The 22,816-nt window shown below is 46.6% G+C and overlaps 3 protein-coding genes across 3 annotated transcripts in view; 2 read left to right on the top strand and 1 right to left on the bottom strand.

Moving 5' to 3' along the window:
• Window positions 1–641: 641 nt before the first annotated feature.
• Window positions 642–2,931, top strand: ndufb4 (NADH:ubiquinone oxidoreductase subunit B4). The gene is made up of 3 exons (XM_084033421.1): window positions 642–1,490; window positions 2,538–2,681; window positions 2,779–2,931. The coding sequence occupies exons 1-3, from the start codon at window positions 657–659 to the stop codon at window positions 2,839–2,841; spliced, it is 1,041 nt and encodes a 346-aa protein (XP_083889547.1). The 5' UTR covers window positions 642–656; the 3' UTR covers window positions 2,842–2,931.
• A 172-nt stretch (window positions 2,932–3,103) lies between these two features.
• hgd (homogentisate 1,2-dioxygenase) lies at window positions 3,104–10,156 on the bottom strand. Its single transcript, XM_084033874.1, has 14 exons — window positions 10,015–10,156; window positions 9,049–9,120; window positions 8,819–8,907; window positions 8,639–8,744; window positions 8,135–8,194; window positions 7,961–8,052; window positions 7,841–7,875; window positions 7,662–7,741; window positions 7,408–7,507; window positions 6,412–6,530; window positions 4,692–4,796; window positions 4,005–4,131; window positions 3,403–3,584; window positions 3,104–3,328 (listed from the first exon to the last, which is right to left on the bottom strand). The coding sequence occupies exons 1-14, from the start codon at window positions 10,027–10,029 to the stop codon at window positions 3,185–3,187; spliced, it is 1,326 nt and encodes a 441-aa protein (XP_083890000.1). The 5' UTR covers window positions 10,030–10,156; the 3' UTR covers window positions 3,104–3,184.
• Window positions 10,157–20,096: 9,940 nt separating this feature from the next.
• Window positions 20,097–22,816, top strand: part of arxa (aristaless related homeobox a) — a gene marked incomplete at its 3' end in the record, with an annotated part of 4,268 nt that continues 1,548 nt past the window's right edge. The window contains exons 1-3 of the mRNA XM_084033647.1: window positions 20,097–20,495; window positions 20,669–21,239; window positions 22,488–22,533. Of these exons, the coding sequence (XP_083889773.1) occupies window positions 20,267–20,495; window positions 20,669–21,239; window positions 22,488–22,533 (846 nt within the window). The 5' untranslated portion in view covers window positions 20,097–20,266. The remainder of the gene's footprint in view (window positions 20,496–20,668; window positions 21,240–22,487; window positions 22,534–22,816) is intronic.

Below are 22,816 nucleotides of genomic sequence, written 5' to 3'. Positions count from 1 at the left end.
TTACCTGGCTCAAGGTCAAACTAACCAAATATTAACAAGTAATCAAACAATTAAAACAATATTTAATCAAATAGAATATGAACATAGGATTGTATATGCTTGTGTAACATTTATATTATAGCTGCACATGCATATAGTATGAAAACAGTATAAAGTACTTCTGAACTGTAGTACGATAAGAACCATAAAGTTTCAGGACTTTGTTGGACTACTTGGCGGACTCTGCCGGATCACATGACGGGTCTCCTCTCCTCTCCGCTCCCTCTTCGCCGTCCTTCTCCAAACCCATCTGCCTTAAAACGGCTCGGTTCTTCTCATCCATCCGCGTGACCGCGAGCTCGCGCTCGTCGCACTGCACTTTCAGCCTCCTCGTGTCCTGCGCGAGCCGGTCTCTGTCCTGGACGACGCGCCGGTGTTGCGCGCGCCGCTGGTCTCGCTCCTTCTCGGCCCTCAGCAGAGTCTTGGATGCGGCGTGGGCCGCGCGCGCGAGATCCTCCCTCTCGCGCCGCGCGTCTCTCAGCTCGCGCTCCAGACGTTGGTTGTCGACGTACACGTGCGGAACCACGCCGACCGGCTCCGGGTCCAGGTCCGGGTCCAGCAGGCCCCTCTGCGTCATCTCGCTCCACTCAGCCTGGAAACGGTCGAGCGTTTCCGGCATGCCCATGTGGACGAGGAAGTTGCGTAGAAAGTCCTCCACGGCCACGGGCTGGTGTGTGGAGGACCTGGGACGACGAAGAAGACCAGGACCAGGACCAGGACCAGGAGGAGGACAAGGAGGACGAGCAGCAGCGACCTCGGCCCGGTCTTTGACAGCTTTCTCCCCGTCTGTCAAACGGTCATCTTCTGGAGATACTTCTGGAGCAGGGGGAAGAGGAGCAACAGCTGAAGGAGGAGGAGGAGGTGGAGGAGTACGAGGAGCAGCAGCGACCTCCGCCCGGTCCTTGACAGCTTTCGCCGTTGCCTCCAACGGTTCCTCCCCTTCTGTCAAACTCCGGTCATCTTCTGGAGATACTTCTTCAGGAACAGGAGGAGGTGTAGCAGGAGGAGGTGTAGCAGGAGGAGGTGTAGCAGGAGGAGGTGTAGCAGGAGGAGGAGGAGGAGGAGCAGCCAGAAAACTCTCGTACTCCTCTTGGTTTGCGTTAGTCGCGCTCATTGTTCCGTTCAACACTTCCAAGCTTGGCAGCGGGAGGAAAACAGTTTTACGTCGCTATGGTTACGGCCCCTGCATTCGAACGCGAGATTTCACGAGTTCCCGTTTCCTTCCGTCGCGTCCTTACGTCACCACCAACTACCAACCAGCCAACCAAACAATCATGGCGGACTACCGAGAGGCGCCCTTGGCTAGCCGGCCAAAAACGCTGGACCCGAACGAGTATTTCAACCTGTCGCCGGAGCAGCGCCGCGCCGAGGAGGACCGGGCGGCGGTGCGGGCCGGTCTGAAGCGGCAGTACCAGACGCAGCTCAACAACCCGCACCGGAGCGCGCTCATCGTAAGTAACCCGAGCTAAGATGGCTAGCTAGCGCGCTAGCAATGTCACCCCTTGGAAGTGGCTCAGGCTAACGCTACATGCTAACGGCAGCACACAAACCCCAGCTAGAGTGACGTTAACGTGTATAAATATATATAGTTAGAGTTTACAAGGACCCGTTTTACTCTCTTGTGTCTTTTTAAATCATTAAGCACACCACGACACAGCTAACTAGCATGTAGCTAAATCTCTCTCCAATGAATGTGCTTGTAACTTTCTTTTCGTCGCCACAACAGACATTTAGATGTTGGGTATGGAAAAGCACTTACCTGCTAGAGGACGTCACAAACATCTGCAATGACTCGGTTTTAATCCGGGTGTCTCATAATGGTGGGACAGTGAGCCAACCAGGACCCTGAACCTGAAGCAGCTAAATGGGATGCAGCCATCATTCCTTATTGCCTCCACCTGTAGACCAAACATAGAGAACAGCCCTGCTCAGGTACAGGTGTACCTCTTAGGTTGCTTATCATTTATCATTCATACAGGGTTCGTAGCAAATCCTTGGAAACACTTGAAGCTTAGTGTGGTGTTTTCAAGGTTTGAAAAGTGCTTGGATTTAGAATAAAGTGCTTGAAATGTGTGTCATCATGTTGGTTGTTTAGAGGACAATAACATCTCATTTAATGTGATGAACAAGTGACATAATAAGTAGACTGAATACTGACCATTGGATTGGTACAAATATGGAGTTTACCACAGCGGGAAGGTGCTGGAAAAGCATGGAAATGCACCTTGAAATGCTTGAAAAGTGCTTGAATTTGGCTTTGGAAAAGCTGTAGGAACCCTGCATATAAATATGTTTTTAATCTAGGTTTTCCTAATATAAATAAAAGGATTTTGGATTGAGGGTCCTACATAGTGTCAAGCTTTCTGAGACAAAGAGAGATCCCTAGTTTTATCATCATGACATCATACTTCTTTGTTGTTTGTTTTTCTTATTTGACTCTCACCTTTTTCTGGACTGTAAAGATTCAGTTTCCATTTCTAACAGCGTTGTCTCTGCAGGAAGACCCGGCCCTGACGCGCTGGGTGTTTGCCCGCGCCAACCCCTACGCCACCTTCAAGCCCACGTTCAAGACGTCTCTGCTGGGCGCCATGTTTGGAGTCGTGCCTCTCTTCGTTCTCTACTACGTCTTCAAGACAGACAGGGTACGACGCGAGATTACTTAGTCACAGATGATGAGTTTATGCCTTGGTCGTCATGGAAACCGCATTAACATCATCTGTTTGTCTTCTGTTTTTGCAGGATAGGAAGGAGGAGCAGATTAAAGCTGGAACCCTCGATCGCAAGTTCTGCTTGTCCTCGTGAGCTCTGTTGTGTAAAGACCTCCCTTCATGTTCTAGTGATGCCATCGCCTGTAATTATTATTAATCAAATTAAACAATATTTAAAAAATTATCAAGTCACGTGGTTTTAATTGCTGAGGCAAAAGTCTGAATGGCGGGGAAAAAAATACATGACGTGGTCGAAGCTGCATTTCTAGCAGACACAGCGAGGCACGAAACACGTTTTCCAGGAAATTTAAAATGTGATGTTGGAAGGAAGGACGTTGCACAAACATTAGATTGGATGAAGGTGTTTTTAATGAAGTGAAATGTTTTGTTTTAACTATATTTGGTTCAGATTTCTTCTGAGTGGCGTTCCCGCTCCACTAGTGTTTGCTGGGCTTCCAGTCGGGGTCAAAGTGGCTGCAGAGAGACTCCCAGCACTCGTAGTAGCGCTTGTCAAGTCTCTGGCACGTTTGTAGACCCCACTTGGTCACCGCCATGCTGAAGGAGGACTCGAACATGAACGCCTGAAGAAAGAAAACATCATCACTGATCTGCTCTCACACCAAACCTGAAACTGTATGTGTTTTGTTGTTCTTACCATGGTTCCTTCGGCCACACGCTCAGGTTGGAGCTCCGCGGTGCTGTTCTTCTCAAAGCAACCCGTGTCCGGGCCGTGAGGGGTCATCATGCTGTGGAGGCTGGCTCCTCCCGGCTGGAAGCCCTCCTCCTTCGCTTCGTAGTGGCCTTTGATCAGACCCATGAATTCACTCATGCAGTTACCTGAAGTGACAAGCAGGAGGAGCTGTAACACTACACTGCACCTGTACAGTATGAAAGGCTGTAACACGGATCTCCACTAGAGGGCTTTATAGATCCGTGGTGAGAACAGAACATGTTGCACAGCCTCAGATGGAAAAAAAAAAAAGGAAAATCCAGCAGGTGGATGGTTATCACCTGCTGTCTTGACGCTGGCTGGGTAAATTGACGTTAGTTTCTGGCTGGCTTGTTTCATTTCACGACTAAAATAAGCTTCACTGGACAGCAACTGGTGATTCCATTCAAATACAGATTCAGTTTCAGCATCGTAATCCTCAAAATTGCTTCTTTTTTTTAAAGTCTTGTGTGTGTCTGTCCCAAAAAAAACGACCTTGCAGTTGAGTCGAGGCTGTGTGTGTTTTCGTGTGTGTGTTCTGGTCTCACGGTGATAGTACGGCGGGCGGAAGGTGTGGTCCGCCACGCCCCACCGCGGGGGGAAGATAACGAAGTCGGCGATGGCCACACCCGGTTTGGTGGATTTGGCCGTGAGCACGGTGAAGATGGACGGATCCTGTGAAGAAGATCCACACGACTCGTGAGTGACGGTTTAATCCACATTCAAGTATCTTACCTTCTACAGGGTTCCTCCACCTTTAACAAAGTCAGATTCAAGCATTTCCAGGTGCATTTCCATGCTTTTCCAGCCCCTTCCAGCTGTGGTAAACTCCATATTTGTACCAATCCAATGGTCAGTATTCAGTCTACTTATTATGTCACTTGTTCATCACATTAAATGAGATGTTATTGTCCTCTAAACAACCAACATGATGTTTGGAGACAGCTTTTTACAGAAGGACCACAAATGAAAGGAAAACTAATTCCACTAACAGATCCACAGAAATATAATCACCGACTATTTTCATCATCTGTTCATCATCAAAAGTCATTTTTCATAAAGAAATGTCAGAAAATGCTGTTTTCAGTCCCTCAAATATGGAGATCTTCTTTTCTCTGTTCTATCATAGATGTCATCACATAGAACACACATTTCAAGCACTTTACAAACCTTGAAAACACCACACTAAAATTCAAGTGTTTGAAAACCCCCTGCTCTTTAGAAAGGTGACTCACCGCATGGTCAAAGGCCACGGCGTTGATGACCATGAACTTCTGCAGGTGGTACTTGTACGGCGTGTAGTTGCCGTGCCACGCCACCACGTTGAACGGGGAGAAATCCTTCGAGCAGAAAAGCACAGAAATAAAGGAGGGAGTTCGCCCGAGCGGCAAACACAAAAGACGTCAAATTGAGCTTTTCACAGGGAAAACGGAATAATGAATAATGTCTTTGTAATCGTAAATTCCCAGAGAGAGTACTTGTTGACATAAAGAGAGAAAAAAAACCCTGGTTGGTAATGAAAAGGGTTGATTGTGAAAGAAGGGTGTGTGCTTGTTTCATTCGTTCTTCTTTCATTCCCCCTCTTCTTTGTGATACGAGGCTCCAGGTATTATGGGGTAATTGGCTTCACAATCAAACTTTCCCAAACTTTGAGCATTTTGACGCAGCACAGTTATGATGGGGGGGGGGCAGTAACAGTGGGTGCAGAGATATTTCTTTATCTTGATTGTTAAAACCACAGCAATTTCATATAGCTTCTCTGTTCTGATAATACCGCCGCGGGAAAAAAAGAAGACATTCACCGGCAGCTCGGGGAAAATCAATATAGTTCATTACAACTGGAGCTGCCTCCCGAGTGACCTCCGCGTTCCTCACACACACACACACGCACACACACACACACACACACACACACACACACACACACGCACACACACACTCACCTGCACGGGAACACACAATAACAACACACACGCATACACAAACAAAGTTCATTCATAACTTTACAAAAAACACAAGAAAGAACCTTCAACCTGCAAAAAAAAGGAGCTCGGGGGGGGAAATCTGTTGGAGGTTCATTTGCTATATTTGATTAAAACGAAGGGAAGATGGAGGCGAGCGAGCGGCTACACACACACACACACACACACACACACTCACACACACACTTACACAAAAATATTGGCCCAGTCAAGCAAATAATAAGTTAATTTGAGCAATTTCGGCACGCGGCAGGGGAACAAAACAGCAGGACCAGAGGAGAGCAGCAGCATCTTCCTTCAAGACGAGGCCTCCCCCCCCCTCGCCATATTTATACCCCGAAGCCTCACCCGCCTCACCTCGGGGTAACGGGTGGACACCAGGAAGTGTCGCCTCCACCTCTGACACCCGGCTGCTCCTCAAGGAAAAGAGACTCGCCCTCGTGTAATTCATACAATGAATGAATAATAATGATGTGACACGGTTTCCACGGTTACAAACCCCCCATACCAGTCTCCGGCAAACCTCTCCACCCACCTCCTCGGTAAAAAAACACACCTCCTGTCAGACATTATGTGTCGATCCAATTAAGCGCTCGACGGGACGTTTCAGGAGAAAAGGGGGCGGGATCATTTCCTGATGAGTGAAATACGACAAAAAAAGAAGAACTTTCACACAAACAAAAGCCTCACCGCAGTAACTCCAGAATGCTTTAACCAATTATGAGTGATTAAGGCTCATAAGGGAGTCGGGGGGAGGGAACTCTGCTGGAAGCATCACGCCGAACACTCGATATTAAATCACCGAGGATGGAAATTCAATTGGCAGAAGCAGCGAACGGATCACATGCTTCACTTGGACGAATCGGCCCGTTAGCCGCCGCCGTGCTCGATGGCGTTTACCGGAGCGGACGCAAACCTAAATGGGGGTATTAGGACAACACACACACACAGACACACACACACACACACACACCTGTTTGCAGGCAAAGAGCTTCCCCTGGTACTTGCTGATGACGGTGTAGTCCACTTTGCGATCCTCGTACCAGGCAACCGGACACAGGAAGTCTCTGGGGTTGGCCAGACCGTTGGCTCCTGCAAAACACACACATGCATAGTCACACACACAAACACACAAACACACAAACACACAAACACACACACACACACACACACACACACACACACACACACACACACAGAAAACTTCATCATGTTCACATTCATAGTGCATGCTAACATTTAGGAAGTAGCCCCAAACACAACAACCTGAAGCTGATCAGAATGTAATTTGTTTTTTTTGCAGCCGTTTTGGTCACAAACTGAAGTTCTGTATGAATGTAAATGTTGACCTGATGGTGGCGCTAGATACATGGATCGCTTAAGTTATTAAAATTCATCCTGAAGAACCATGAATGACGTTTAGCTCAGTGTCACAAATTCAAACATCACGGTGGCGCTAGAGGTCAGGAAGGTCACTTAAAGTCATTAGGGTTCATCCTCTGGGGACCAATAATATCACAGCAATCCGTACAGTTGTTTAGACATTTCAGGTTTTCATTCTCTAGAGCAGAGGTCTTCAACGTTTACTGGTCAAGGATCCCTATAGAGACCCAGTGGAGGGACCCCCAAGGCCTCTGGAGACCTGGTGGAGGGACCCCTATAGAGACCCGGTGGAGGGACCCCCAAGGCCTCTGGAGACCCGGTGGAGGGACCCCCAAGGCCTCTAGAGACCTGGTGGAGGGACCCCTATAGAGACCCGGTGGAGGGACCCCCAAGGCCTCTGGAGACCCGGTGAAGGGACCCCTATAGAGACCCGGTGGAGGGACCCCCAAGGCCTCTGGAGACCCGGGGGAGGGACCCCTATAGAGACCCAGTGGAGGGACCCCCAAGGCCTCTGTCACACCATTGAGTCTAGGCTAAAAATCTGACAGATTTGGGGAGAATGTGGAAATCAGACAACAGAACACACCTATGGGTCCCAGGTCAGGGAGCTCAAAGTGGACTCCGTAGACCTCCAGGATGTAGCCTCGGGTTTCTCCGAACACGTCCACGCTGAAGCGCATCCCTTGCTGGACCAAACAGAGAAGAAGTGGCGGTGAAAGGAAACCCAATGACGTCATGAAGCAGATCTACTGAAACTCTTTTTTCAAACTCTGTGTTTCTAAATCTGGTGAGTGGTCCGGGGGGCCGGATGGGAGATGTTTAGGTGAAAACCGAGCTCACCTGGATGACACAGATTTCGTTGGGCTCCACCATCATCTTCCCGAACTCGGTGGTGATCAGGATCGCCCCCTGCTGGGGCACTGGAGGCACAAACAGAGAGAAGAAGGTGTGAAGGAGAAGCCGGCTGAGAGATCATTTGTTCTTTGATAGATGATGGAAAACATCCTCGTTCCCCTCACCGATCAGAAAGTCTCCGTCCGAGTTGTGGAAGCAGCTGCAACAAAAACAACAGAGTCACGAGTTTGGAAATGACCTTCAGAGCAGAACCAAAGAGTTTGTATTGGAACCGAGATGGGTACCGGTCCACCATGGAGGTGTTGCAGGTGAACACGTGGATGCCGATGCCGTTGCCAGATCTGGCGTCTCCGGCACCGCAGACTGTATTCAGACCCTGTAACGGACAGGAACACCCCCGATCCGTGAACTGATGATCTTTAATTCATCAAAACATTAAAGAATAATCTTAAACTCACAGCCACGAAGTCCACTTTCTTCTCTGCAGCTTTGGGGATGGTGAACGGCAGCCATCGCAGCTGTGAGAGAAACCTCAGAATGAGAAGGATTCATTATATTATATTATATATATATAATTATATTAGTGTATTCTCATCCTGCTCAATGTGTCCTGAGATCTGTTGTGATATGACACTATAATTCCAATTTAATTGAATGAATAATATTCAGGGTTCCTGAACCTTTTATCAAAGTCAAATTCAAGCACTTTTCCAGCATTTCCAGGTGCATTTCCATGCTTTTCCAGCACTCTACTGTGAACATACAGCCATTTAGCTTAGCATAAAGAGCTAGCGTGCCACTCCTCTACTTAAACAGGATGTAACGTGTTCAGTTTTGACCTTTAGAGGTCATCCTGCAAGGAAAGTACATTTCCCCAAAATGTCTTGTTTGTGAATATTCACTGACAGGGTGTAAAGTGAGTGTTTTAGGGTCTTTAAAAGCTTCCTGCCGGCCCCCTGTACCTGGTTGGGGTCCGGCTCCACTGCGTCCCAGTCGTCCGTGAGATTCCCGCGAGCCACCGCGGCAAAGGGCCGGTGTTTGGCGGACGGCAGGATGCGGTACAACCAGCTGGAAGAGAGAAAAGAACCGGATGTGAAGTCGTTCCTGGAGTCTTTTAGATCTCAGGAAGAGGATGCAGGTACCTCCTCTTGTTGGCGGGCCGCGGGCAGGTGAAGGCGGAGCCGGACAGCTGCTCGGCGTAGAGGCCGTAGGGACACACCTGAGGGTTGTTCTGCAGGGAGGGAAGACAGGCGGGTCATGTGACCGGTCTAAACAGGTCTGTCTGCTGATGATGGACACTCAGACTGTCCTGTTTCCTTGTCACACCAGGATTCATGCAAGTCACTTAAGATGAGTAATAACCAGGTGTTACCTGTCCCTCAGGTAGGGATCCGGGACAGCGGCGGTCTTCAGACGAGAACTCGTTCCCGAAGCCGCTCATGTACTGACAGACAGTCAAGTTAAGTTGAGTGAGAAATAAAAAGCAGAAGAAATGCCATGTTAACACCATGCGGCTTCATTGTAATGCAGGATAAACGTGTTCACGCTGCTCATAATTAAATATGAAGGCTCGTCATTAAGGCTCGTCTTTCTCTTAATTGTTGTCATATTGATTCATATTAAGATCTCTGATACAACAAACCACAGTTCTGTCAAATCCCCCCCAAAGTCATCTATTATGTTTTTTGTTATTGAGTTACGGAGTAATTACACTAACACCCAACACAGTGCCTCCTTTCTGATCAATATTTCAATTATGATTATTACTCTGATATCATTCTGCACCTAAAAATCTGCCACAGTGTAGAAAGAATCCTGCTGAGTCACTGCTGGTCTGCAAAAAAAAAAAACGGCACAGGGATGGGTTCCATATGTGCGCGTTCACGTGCCTTTTGGCTCGTGCGTAAAAGCGTTTTTTTTAGTCTCCCGTTTGTTCCTCGCGAAAGAAAATACATTTACTCTACTAAAAGGAACAACGCGGTCTTTAACAACATTTTTAAGTTAAAATATCATAACTTAGACGTTTAGTTTGGTTCATTCGTAAAGGGTTTTTGGGTAAAAGTGCGCAAACACAGATATTACGCGCAACTATGCGGGGAAATGTGCGCATATTCTCATTACAATGCGCAGTGAAACTGACTATTAAAATGAGACTTTCCCACTGAAATAGTTCCGTTTGGTTTTTGTTATGGAGGAGCCTCGGACCACATCTGGGCAGCTACTGAATGCAGCCTTCTGATTGGCTGTTCAGCCAGCCGATCCGGCTCGTGCTGTAAACTTACACATGAACGGTGATGCACTAAAAGAATATAAGTAGAATAAAGAGAGGAAACCTCACCTCGAGTCCGGCCATCGTCCTGTTAAAGTGTCTCCGCGGTCACTAATTAACCTCCGCTGCAGGGCGCGTGCACGCCGGTATTTGAACCGAGTGGCGAGAGGAGAAAAAAAGGAAAAAGAAAAGGGGGCTGGATTTGTGTTCTTTCTCAATCTGGGTTTAATTAGGCCTTGACAGGCGCCGTGACGCAACCGCGGGTCCCGAAGAGGACGCGCAACATGTGCAAACAAGGACGATGTGCGCCAAGACCAACAACAAGCACGTGGACGTTGAAACGCGTCATGCAGGTAACAAGCAGCATTTATGTAATCCACGTCATGAAGGAAGGAGACTCAGATTATTATTCTGAGCAGAATCCATTTTTAAGTGAGAATAAACGAGATTATCATTTAGATACAAATTAAAAAGCCTGTGACCTCATCGTGACCTCACATGGCAGCGCTTGTGTAAACAGTGGCGTCGTGCACAACCTCACGTCCTGCAAAACACCAGTCCTGGTTTAGCCATAGCCAGGGCCGGCGCAAGCCTTTTGAGGGGCCCTAAACAGAACTTGATTTGGGGCCCTCCTCCCACCACCTGTACATGAGGATTATTGACACAAATGTCACGTTATAAATTGTATTAATTATTAATTATATCACAAATCAACATATTATTATTATTATATTTATCAGAGGGGCCCCTTTCAGACGGCATAACCCATTTTGTATGACTAAGGGCCCCCATTAACTCGGAATTATCTTGCTTTTACGTACTTTAATGTTTATGTCACCTGTTTCATTTATTTAATACGTAGAAAAAAGAAAACATGATTGATTCATACCAGACTTTAAAGTTAGAGGCTTTTTAAAGGTGCAGTGTGCAGGATTTGCGTTTGGTTTGTCCCTTCTGGGCTACCGTAGATGACAGCAAAAAAATTAAGATCATATTCCATTTCCGCCAATAGAGAATAAAAAATGCTAAATGTGTTAGCATCCGACCTCTCCTGATTTAACGTTCCATCGCCTTCTTTCTGTCACGTTTTGTTTAAAGAGTTTTTTATTCCCGTACAGCTGCGTGATTCACCGGCTTCTACTCAAACCGCCGAAACAGGAAATTGGTTCCAGAGAACAGGAAGCGGCGTCACGAAGGCCGATACACACATTACTGGTATTCGCTTCATTTCTTGAAATAGCCGGTGAAACGAGGGGAACCCTAATGTCCCCCGTGCGGCGTGAAGCCATCAAAAAGAATCAATTTCGCCTCTCTCTCCGTCTCGCCTCGCTTCCCCTCTTGTCTATTTCTTTTTTTTTTTGGAGGGGGGCGTCGGGGTAAATGATGGCAATTCTCATAGCGAGGTGCAAATAAATTCGCCACAGCAGAAGTAACCGTTCTCCGGCGAGGCGTGCAGCCCCCCCTCCTCCGGCGGACCCCCGCTGGGCACCCGGTCGGGGGAAACGCCGCGCCGAAGACGAGAAAGCCAAATGGCGGGAAAACACAACGTCCCCGCCGGTCTCCGGAAATTGATCTGCTCCTTGTGCGGAGAAAAAGAAAATGAGCAATTTTAATTTCATCCCCTCCCGAGTCTGATGATAGAATTCTAGAGTATTTGGGTTTCCAATCCGGGCGGCGCTCCCGCGTGGTTTGAAGCGAGGCAGGGCGAGCCGGAGACGGGTGCGAGGACGCGGCGGCGGCTCACGGCTCCATCTATGCATGCGTAAGTGGGCCGTAAACGCTTTGTTATTAGATGCCTGCTGGACTCAATGGTGTGACAGTAAACGGTACACTCACCTGGAACAGTCTATCCCCCATATGCATAAACAAGCAATCTCACTCACACACACACACACACACACACACACACACACACACACACACACACACACACACACACACACACACACACACACACACACACACACTAAAACACACACACAAGCCTATTTGTGATGTGATGACATCTTTAGCCTTCAAATGCATGCAACTTTTACCTTCTTATATACCTACTTACTTACAATGTACAGGCTATTTCATCACACACACACACACACACACACACACACACACACACACACACACACACACACACACACACACACACACACACACACACACACACACACACACACACACACACACACACAGTGACATCTGTCTATGCAGATTGCTTCGGTCGTATTAACTGCGTTCCAGACTGCAGGAATCCTGATGTTGCTTAAACCATGAAAGGAAAGCTTCGCTCAGCGTCCCGATTGGACGATAAAGACCTGGACGTGGACCGGCACCGCCGTCGGTATTTGTAGTCTCAAATGCAGAAACCCTCGGCCCTCCTGCCTGCTCTTCTTACGGTGCTATTTGAGTGGATTGATCCTTTAAAAGGATGCTGCTGTGTGTTATTCTGGGTCACCAAACTCAGAATCATAAACTCTATATCTACACGACCGATACGATGCTTTGACATTTGATGATGTCAGAACTCAGGCCTTCGTATTCACCATGGGACCTTCTTTAACAATATCTCAAATAGTTGGTCAAACCTTTATCGGTTAAAACAGTCTCTGATGGGAGCGGTGCATCGTTCCGTGCACTTTGATTAAATTAATCAAGCGGTAGCAACTCATTAGCGTGAGCTTACACACTTCCTGTTTCTCTGCAGTGATGAGACTCTTTATTCTCCTCTGAGCAGCTTCCATGTGTCCTTTAAAGCAAAGCTTCATCTCACGTATGGATGGGACTCTACACACAAACAGAATGTGATTCCTTCTAACCGGCCACGTCTTTGTGTTCTGTAGAGTTGCTGCCGCCACGGAAACGCGAATGAAATTGCTCAATCTGGTCATTTCTTTAACTTTGTGAAGGACGTGCGTGATAACGCCGTATCGCCGGCCGCTAACTGCCGGATTTAGATGTCACGTCTAACGAGGAATAGCTCGGATTCTCCTATTTTTGTAATTACAGCGCTGTTGCACACTATTGGAGCTTAATGTTAAATGACTCCTGACATGAGCAATCCAGCACACACACACACACACACACACGCACACACACACACACACATCTGACAGCTCCATTTAACGCTGATTAGATTTGCAAGGACATGCGGTATACCCTCCGTCTCCCCCGAGTGGGTTGAGTATCTCCTGAATCCGATCTGTCGCCGTAATGTTATGCAAATGGTTTAATATGAAGATAAAAGACTGTTGCGGCGTGCGGCGCTCTCCTGGTTCACAGCCTCGCGTTTCCAGGACGATAGCTCTAACGAGGAGGGCACTATTTGGGAGTCATTAAATGATGGCCTCCCCTGACACCCGCTCGCCGGCGCCGCCGCCGCCGCCCCTGCGTCGGCCATTAAAGTGGCTCACACCCACACCGACACACGCCAGAGACGCCTTTTAGCGCCGGCTCCCAGTTTCTTACACATCACAGTGTCACAGAATAGAAAATTACACTCTCCTCCCACAGAGAAAATTGCTTTGGAATTGCTTGGTTATAAAGATGTGCTTTAAAGAGAGAGAGAGAGGGGGGGGAGGGGGGGGAGCATGCAATAAAAAATAAAATAAAAAAAGACACACAAACAATTACTTCAGCACACCGAGGACCATTCTTAGTTAATCAGAGGATTTACCCGTTATTGGTGTCAGAGGGATTGTTTACGTTTTGTGTGTTTGCATTCAAGGTGTTTAAACAAATTAACCTCCGAATCACACGGAATCACACGGAAATACACGGAAATACACGGAAATACATGGAAATACACGGAAATACACGGAAATACACAGGAAATACACGGAAATACATGGAAATACACGGAAATACACGGAAATACACAGGAAATACACAGGAAATACATGGAAATACACGGAAATACACGGAAATACACGGAAATACACGGAAATACACAGGAAATACATGGAAATACACAGAAATACACAGAAATACACAAAAATTAGTTTTTAAAGCGAAACAAGGCCGCAAATCCTCGGGCTGATGTTGTAATTCACCGCGACAGAGACACGAGTCGGAGAATCGAAGGTGACGAGGTGAAAGAGAGAGAGATAAACGGGAGAAAATACACAAAGTAGGAGACGGCAGAGAAGAGAGGAGGAAGGAGATGAGGAAGGAGACGAGGAAGGAGACGAGTAAAGAAGAGTTGAGGAGAAAAGAGACTATGAAGGAGACGAGGAAGGAAAGGAGGAAGGAGACAAGGAAGAAACTGAGGAAGGAGAGAAGAGAAGAGACGAGACGAGGAGAAAAGAGACTATAGTAAGGAGATGAGGAAGGAGACCAGGAAGGAGATGAGGAAGGAGATGAGTAAAGAAGAGTTGAGGAGAAAAGAGACTACGAAGGAGACAAGGAAGGAAAGGAGGAGAGACGAGATGAGGAAGGAGACGAGGAACGGGGGAGAAGGAGAGGATGAGGAAGGAGACTAGGAGAGAAGAGACAAGGAAGGAGATGAGGAAGGAAGCGAGGTTAAAGAAATGACAGCTGTGGAACGGCGACATGATCAGATCTCTACACGATCCCACTAAAGACCAAAACCAGTCAAACTGAATTAAAGCGTCATCATATTTATAGAAACAGCTTTTTGAATCAGCAGCAAAGACAGAGAGGAGCTGAAAGATCTGTTTAAACCTGATCACTGTGTTTCCATGGAGTCGTAGAGGGGAAACACTGCCCCCTATCTGTTACACCTGCTCATGACCAGATATGACAAATTACACCTTTAAGATCAGCCAATAGCAGAGTCCGCTTTTTAGGTGTTATTGAGGTGAAATAATCAGATTCAAGTCAGGTGAAAACCTTAATTATAAATAACGACATAAAGCGACTGTATTCATGCACACGGAGCAGCAGCAGTCATTAAACTGTGGTTACTGCGGTGAATATTGTATCTACACCATTGCATGGTCCTAAACATCTGGAATCACCTGTGTGACCGGCATGCTGCCATGTGGGACCTCCGGCTGTACCATATTTTGTCACCGCCGCCGCCGGCAACAACAACAACACGCCACACACACCTCAGCACAAACAGGATTAGCTCCCCGGACAGAAGCAAAGAAAAAAAGAAACAATGAGAGACGGCATCGCAGGGTGTGAAACCAAATGGCAGGAGAGTGTGTATCCCCCCCCCCCCCCCCCCTCCTCTGGAGTGTGTGGTATGGTCGAGGATCAGTTTAGCTGGGTGGCGGTGATGTCTGGTGTGAGACGTGAAGAGGAGAAACTCGAGGTGAATGATCTTCGGACGAGTGTTTCGATGTCGTATCAGTCTGGGAACGCTTGAGTTTCACTCTATATATATATATATATATATATATGTGTGTGTCTGTCTTGTACCGTCATTAGGTTGTAGGCAGTCCCAGTGTTTGGGGGGGGGGCTGCTCCCGGAGGCCTCTCAGGCCAATTTAGGGGGGGAGAAAAGCACTTTGATTCCTGGCCTGCAAGTCTGAGGGTCCCCAGCGGGAGGCAGAGCAGCCCTGCAATCTATATTGGATTTATTCCTTTCCCATCTACGGGCCCCACACACCCCACGGAGAGGAAGTGTCAGCTGCACTCTAAGACAATATGTTATAGGTACACACACACACACACACACACACACACACACACACACACACACACACACACACACACACACACACACACACACACACACACACACACACACACACACACACACACACACACACACACACACACACACACACACACACACACAGGAGCATCCAGTCCATCTCGGAGGCAACACTCCCCCCACAGCAAGGAAGTTATAACGGCACACTTTCCAGCCCTGTGGGAGCTGCACCGAGGTCAAGGTATACTGGGATTTGTGAGAGACAGACAGGTGGAGAGAGAGAGAGAGACAGAGAGAGAGAGAGAGAGAGAGAGAGAGAGAGAGAGAGAGAGAGAGAGAGAGTTATAGGAGGAGGACCATTGTTTCTCTCTCGTGGAAAAATATTGTTCAGATTTATAAAAAGGCCAGGGTGTAAAAAAAAAAAATCACCTTTTTTATTTTTTTTATTATCACATTAAAGCAAGAATTACCATAAAACTCAGACAAGGTCAGAGAGGAACGAGCTTCTTAATTTAGTCTAATCAACTGTCATTTGCATCGAAAGGTATTGGCACTAACTGAATAAATGGACTTCTTCAGACTCAAGGGGGGGAGGGGGGGGGGGTAGAGGGGGGCACGCGGGTTCTGATAAGCTTTGCAACATAACTGATTTGCATATATTACTTTGATTATCTCATTACTAGGATGATTCTTGCGGGAGTTTTTTTCTTGACGCTCCTCGCGCGCAATCGAATTAAAAACGAAGGCAACGCAATCAATAAAAGGGCAACGCGACTGTGAGAACACACACCCCGGGACGGTGTGGTCAACGAGCGACGGTTATGATGATGATGATGATGACCTCTTCAGTCTCACGAGCTCGCGGACTCCGCGGCGTGATTTCTTTTTTTTTTTCCCACCGAGAGTCTCGGGACTCTTGAATCCCTGCGATCAAAGCAGTAATCAGCGCGAGACAATGGGGGAGCTTTGCGAGATTGCTGCTTCTCCGGGTTGCCGGTTGACCTATCCAACCCCCCCATGCAGGCGCGCAATCGATGATGTATCACACCTTACAACCTCCCCCCCCCCCCCCCCTCCCTCGAACCCCGCACAGGCCTTCCATCTCTGTGGAACGACGATGAACTCACGCGTAAAAGACGCGCAGGACAGGTGAGGGATATGGGTATCACCTGTCACCCCCAAACCTCCAAACCTGCAGCTGGTGGTCTTCCAGAGTCTCTCTGGGGGTTTAATGTGGCTCTCTGTGTTCTCAGAGTCTCCATTATGAGAAGACGCCTCCCTCTCTCCTAATAGACTCGGCTGCAGACGCACGGCCTCGTTTTAAACGCCTGATGTAAATAATTATAGGTCTTGGGAATTGATTTTCCTCGCGACCTCGAGCAAAGAAACGAAGCCCCCCTCCCTCCCTCCTCCTCCACCCAAATCCTCCCCAGAAGAAAACCGCTACTTCTGTTGAAGCATTAAAGTCATTAATTATATTTTTCCCCTTACATAAGGACAAATTATCGAGTCAGTTGAACGAAATTAGAAGCCCTTTGTTTCTGATCAAACCGAATTACCGCTGGAAATTACGCGCGACGGCTGCGTTGCGCGCTCTCCTTTTGTTGTTTCCATCATCGCCTGTCGCTCACAACTCGCGCTAACAAAGTCATTAAATTGACTCCCTCTCGCTCTCATTACGCGGGCTGTTAATAACCGCTAATTAACTTTGCTTACGCGCGCCTTAAAAGCCTCCCGCCCCTCCCAACGCTCTCTCTCTTCCCCTCTCTCTCTCTCCCGTGGCCTCTCCAGCAAGAGTGTCCAATTATGTCAGAGCGCGCGGATGGCTGGAGGATGAGCTCGTCGCCAAGGCCACGAGCCAGTTGGTGCGTGACATATGCGCGTGTAGGGGGCCAAAGATAAAACACATGGAAAAGATGTCTCTTATAAATGCGTATTTACGCACCAGAGGATCACCTTTACATTAGAACTATAATCCTACCTGTTAGAGGAAGTTCGCTGTTCCGTCCAGCAGATGGCGCCAGTTGAATGACCCCAGCATGGAAAGCATGTGACCTCCAGTAGAGACCTGCAGGATGAAGGAGAGTTAGGTGTTCCAGATGTTTACTCCTCCTGGGAATGGAAAGGCGCGGAGCTGAAGGCCTGCTTGGATGTGAGCTTTCCCCTGGATATTATCAAGTTAGCATGTTATGCAAATACAGGAGGAGGTGGTGGCTGCTCCTCTCCACCGTCTCTTCACCTGCTGAACGTCAAACAGACGGAAAATTGAGAAAAATGCGCTCCGACTCCGACTATCACCCCCTTCCTCCCCCTCCTCCTCTCTAATGTATGCGCGTAATTAGTGCATTTAAACAAAGCGCGGATGTCCTGCTGGCTGAAATGGCGCCTGACATCTCTTCTTCCACAGGGTTAATAACAGTGTGCGGATAAATGAATCAAATTGTGGCCCCCAAATTACAGAGCGACTCTAAATACCCGTCTGTATTACGCGCGGCTGTTTGTGACCGCGAGAGGAGAGGCGAGAAAAAATAAAGCACAACATTTAGTTTTTTTTATATTGTTATTATTACAAGTCATTATATTGATTTGCGTGCAAATAAACAAGCTGAGAAAGTTTGTGGGAAAAAAAGTTGCGGACGGATTGAAATGTGACACCAACAGGCTAATAATGTGATTTAAATGCTTTTTTACGTCCGGTGTTGGCTTATTTATTTATTTATTTATTTTCTGCGAGGTTGTTAAATAAAAAATAATTAAAGTAGAAAACTTTGTTTTAACTGCTCTTACATCTAAGATCAATGGAGCCGTTTTATTCCACTTTCAATCACAAAAGGGTCATGAAGTTATATGGCTTAATATAGATTACAAAATAAAATAAATACGGATATATATATTTTTTTCTTTTTTAAAACAATAAAAATAAAATAAATATGGATATATATTTCTTTCTTTTTTAAAACAATAAAATAAATATGGATATATATATTTATTTTATTTTTTTAACGAGAAATAACATTAAAATTGCTCAAAATTAAGTTATTAGTATGTATATTTATAGAGTAACTTAATTTTGAGCATTTTTTAATGTTATTGCTCGTTTATTGCGCTGCTCTGGGGCAGATAGAGGGAGGAAGAGGAGGGAGAGGAGGAAGAGTGAGAGAGTAAATTGCAGCTTGCTGAAGTTTTTGGATTGAATTCTGAAAATGATCCTTTTAACAGTGATGGGCTCTGAGGCGAGGATAAGGGTCATGCCATTCACAGCGGGTTAAATAGACTTTCATTTAAAATTACATTCTCTATCCCCCCCCCCCCCCCCCCCCCCCCTCCCCGCGTCTCATCACCCTCACTTTTTTTATGTATTTTTTTTAAAGTCAATCCAGTCAACTCCAGCAGAGAGGAGAGCAATTGGAGAGAGAGGGAGGTGCGAGACAGATGGATTTCTATTAGACTTATGCTTGTTTTTTTCTCCACAATATTTTTCAAAACTCACAACCTGAAACCTAAAAAGATATATCTATGCGTCTCTGACGTCACAAGCTGAACACAAACTCCGCCACAGATTTTTTTTAACATTTTGAGGATTCACCCTTAAAGAAACACAAATGTAGTTTATTATAAAACATTTATTCTCATTCGATTCAATATTTTCGTCATTGGTTTTATTAACATCTTTCAAATATCTAAAATTAATCTGCGTGCAGTGATTTTATTATTTCTCATTTTATTCATTTTAAAGTGACCCCTGAGCACTCAAATATACCAATATTTATTAGTAATATAGGGATTTAAACATAACCTGACAACATCATGAAGATGCATTAGACTATAAATATAATGCACTTCTATTAAAATGTATTTTTATTAATAAAAATAAAATAAAATGAGCAATATGGGATATAACTAATAGGGGAAATAAATAAAATATGTTTTAACAATTCTAGCATTAGTAGTAACACTTTACTGTAAGTGGTGTAATAATAATATGTCTGCACACAGCGGACGTGTTTATGAGCCAGCGTGCACAATAGCAGGAGGCTGTAACCGAAGCAGCTAAATGGTATCCGGCCCGTTCAAATGCACCAAAGTCAGCTGTGATGTGTGTATTATTGTATTATTGGGCCTCGGCTTCCTCTCCAGCACGCAGCCACCGTGTTGGTGATGCACTGGACGTCATTAACACACACCTGTCTGCCAAAACACACCTTCATCATCACCAACTCCTCATTTAAATCCGCCTTAACGGAAGAGAAACCTTCGAACTACCTCGAGTTCGTTCCGCGGAGGAAAAAGTAGTCCGTGTCTGCTTTTGCCACCCCCCCTCAAATTAACTTTAATCGTAAAAAATATATAAAGCACATCTCTCTCTCTCTCTCTTTCTCTCTCCCTCCCTCCATACACGTGCACGAGCCAACCCAGCGCGCGGTAGCAGCCGTGACACGCGTGTGCCGAGTGAGCGAGCGCGCGGAGTTGAGCGCGAGGCAGCAGCCAAAGCCGCCGTCTGTCATTTAGGTGAGAGTGTGTGACAGAGAAGGGTGACACCGGAGAGACAGACAGGAGAGACAGACAGGAGAGAGGGAGGAGGTGCCGGTTCAAACGACACGCCGGTCTGAGGAGGAGAAGAGAGACCCGGAGAGAGAGAGAGAGAGAGAGGGTGAGAGAGAGAGAGTGAGGGAGACTGACAGGCGTTACCCCTCCGTATAGATGAACCGAAGCGTCGACATGAGCGGTCAGTTCGAGGAAGACGTCCAGGACCGGGACCGGGGGGACCGGGACCGGGGCGACAGGAAGAGCAGCAAGTCCCCGACGCTGCTCTCCTCCTACTGCATAGACAGCATTCTGGGCCGCCGGAGTCCCTGCAGGGTCCGGCTGGTGGGCGCGCAAAGTTTGACGGCTCTGCCGGGCCGAGGGGAGCCGGACCAGACCCCCGACAGTAAGTCCCCTTTGAGCTGAAATCACAACAATAATAATACTATAGTGGTTATTTCTGGTGCATTGAATGCGTAATATACATAAAGTCTGGAGTTGTTATAATTAAATAAATATGTCCAGGCCTGTAAAACTTAATTCAGAGGATTACAATGTTTTCTATGATTTATCCATCAGGAGCGACCAAAGAGCCCCTTCCTCTGGGCGCAGACATGCACCTGCCCCCCAAGCTCCGCCGGCTGTACGGAGCCGGGGGCAAGTACCTCCACGACCACGCGGAGACCCTGGACCGGGAGCGGCTCCTCCTGGAGCAAGGCGGCGACGGCCTCAAGATCAGCCAGGCGCCGCAGGTGAGCATCAGCCGCAGCAAGTCGTACCGGGAGAACGCGTCGCTGAGCCGGGGAGGAGAGGGCGACCAGAGCCCCGGGGAGGGCTCGGAGGACGGCAGCCTGCACGGGCTGGTGGAGCTCGGCCCGCTGAAGTTCGAGGAGGACGCCGGGAAGGAGGGGGAGGGCTGCGGGGACGCGGCCGCGCTCTCCCCGAAGGACGAGGAGAGGGAGGGCTTGAACGCCGGGGATGGGGACGTGAGGGACGGGGAGGACAGCGTGTGTCTGTCGGCGGGCAGCGACTCGGAGGAAGGGATGCTGAAGCGCAAGCAGAGAAGATACAGGACTACGTTCACCAGTTACCAGCTGGAGGAGCTGGAGAGGGCTTTCCAGAAGACCCACTACCCGGACGTCTTCACCAGGTAAGAAAGAAATAATATATAAATGCTGTTAAGTCTTCCCTAAAATTATTATTATCATTATTTTAATAATATGTTGATTATAATAAAGATATATAGGCCTATTTCAATTTTAAAATGTAAAAAAATAGGCTTAATAATTTAAATTTGCATGCATATAAAATAAAATAATAGTCTTAACATTATATTATTTTTATTATGTTACATGGCTGTAAATCAAATCAGAGAAACGCATAAAGACACAACATTCACATGTTCTCTTTTTAAATTAAATAATCCACGGATGAATGTGATAATTAAATACATTTAAATGGCGTTTTAAATCAAATATATCATCACATGATTCTTTTTATTTTAATATTTCTATTTTTCTGTCTATTTCGTGTAAACGAAGCCCTCGGGCCTGCACGTGTAACCGGGCTGCTGTTTCATACAGATGAGGATTAATTAATCAGATTACCCGCTGGTTACTCAATCTACAAAATAATAAAATAATAATAATAAACAAAAAGGGCCTCACGTCAAGATCAAGGGCAAGTGGACTTTTCTTTGAACAAACAGAACTTATATAATATGAATTTCCTCATGAAATAAATGTTTTAAAAATATATATTTATATTTTAACCACAATGTAAAATACACAAAATCATAAATGAATGGAAGATCTATTTTCTGCTGAATTAAATACATTTTTGATACATGTATATACATCCGCGTTTGATTCTCTTGTCGTATACATTTTCGATTTTATTATTATTTTTTCTTCTTTCTTTTCTTCCCTCTCCATTTGGTATTATTCATATTTTCCAATCGATTTGCTTTAAAGGACGTGCAGCTTCTAATAAACATCTCTGCAGCTGAAGGCGGCGTCGATTGCTTTTGTGGCAGGCTAGTTTAAACGTCATTATTTCAGCCATTATGTTGTTACAGTGACAGGCCCGCGCGTGCATGCGTGTGTGTGTGTGTGTGTGTGTGTGCGTGCGTGAGAATCTAACAATCACTAGGCCCATTTCTGCCCATCCGTGACAGGGAAAATAGAATATGGCTACGGCGTCTCTGGGTCCGAGCCATGGGAGGAGAAAATATAGAAATAAATAAAAAGCCTATTTTCGCTCTATTGTTGACAGTGAACAAGCAGGAGAGGAGGACAAAACAGCAATTCTACCTTTCTTCCAAAACGCTGGCCTCTAACCTTGAATCCCTTTCCTTTCTTTCTCTTTTTATTTATTTATTTTTAAATATTCTTTTCAGAGAGGAGCTCGCGATGCGTCTGGATCTGACCGAGGCCCGCGTCCAAGTAAGTGGCTCTCTTGTTTATCTTTATGTGAACAGAATAAAAAGCCTGTGACCTGTAAATCAAACAGGATGGGTGAGAGAGAGGGGGAGGTAAAGGGGGGAGAGCTCTTAATGTTTTATGTCCTCTATAAAATGCCCCCTTGTACACACGTTGCTGGATAATAACCTGCTGATATGCGTCACTGATCGAGGATCAGCGATTACGGGACAATTTGAGGAAGTTAATTTATTACAGTGGAGGCAACGGAGAAAAAACCGTGTTAAATGGCCTCCGCGTTTCCTGT

Source organism: Eutrigla gurnardus (genome assembly GCF_963514095.1).
Source record: "Eutrigla gurnardus genome assembly, chromosome: 18".
Taxonomy (NCBI): Eukaryota; Metazoa; Chordata; class Actinopteri; order Perciformes; family Triglidae; genus Eutrigla; species Eutrigla gurnardus.
Note: the sequence above shows the minus strand (reverse complement) of the source record. Positions and strands in the feature narration are given on the sequence as shown.

Bases quoted from the DNA above. Each gene is read 5' to 3' on its own strand.
- ndufb4 (XM_084033421.1), top strand. From the start codon at position 657: ATGCCCATGTGGACGAGGAAGTTGCGTAGAAAGTCCTCCACGGCCACG. The intron at 1,491-2,537 runs GTAAGTAACCCG...TTGTCTCTGCAG, and splicing joins CGCACCGGAGCGCGCTCATC to GAAGACCCGGCCCTGACGCG. The intron at 2,682-2,778 runs GTACGACGCGAG...CTGTTTTTGCAG, and splicing joins ACGTCTTCAAGACAGACAGG to GATAGGAAGGAGGAGCAGAT.
- hgd (XM_084033874.1), bottom strand. The intron at 8,195-8,638 runs GTACAGGGGGCC...TTTCTCTCACAG, and splicing joins TGGAGCCGGACCCCAACCAG to CTGCGATGGCTGCCGTTCAC. The intron at 7,876-7,960 runs GTACCCATCTCG...TTTTTGTTGCAG, and splicing joins AACACCTCCATGGTGGACCG to CTGCTTCCACAACTCGGACG.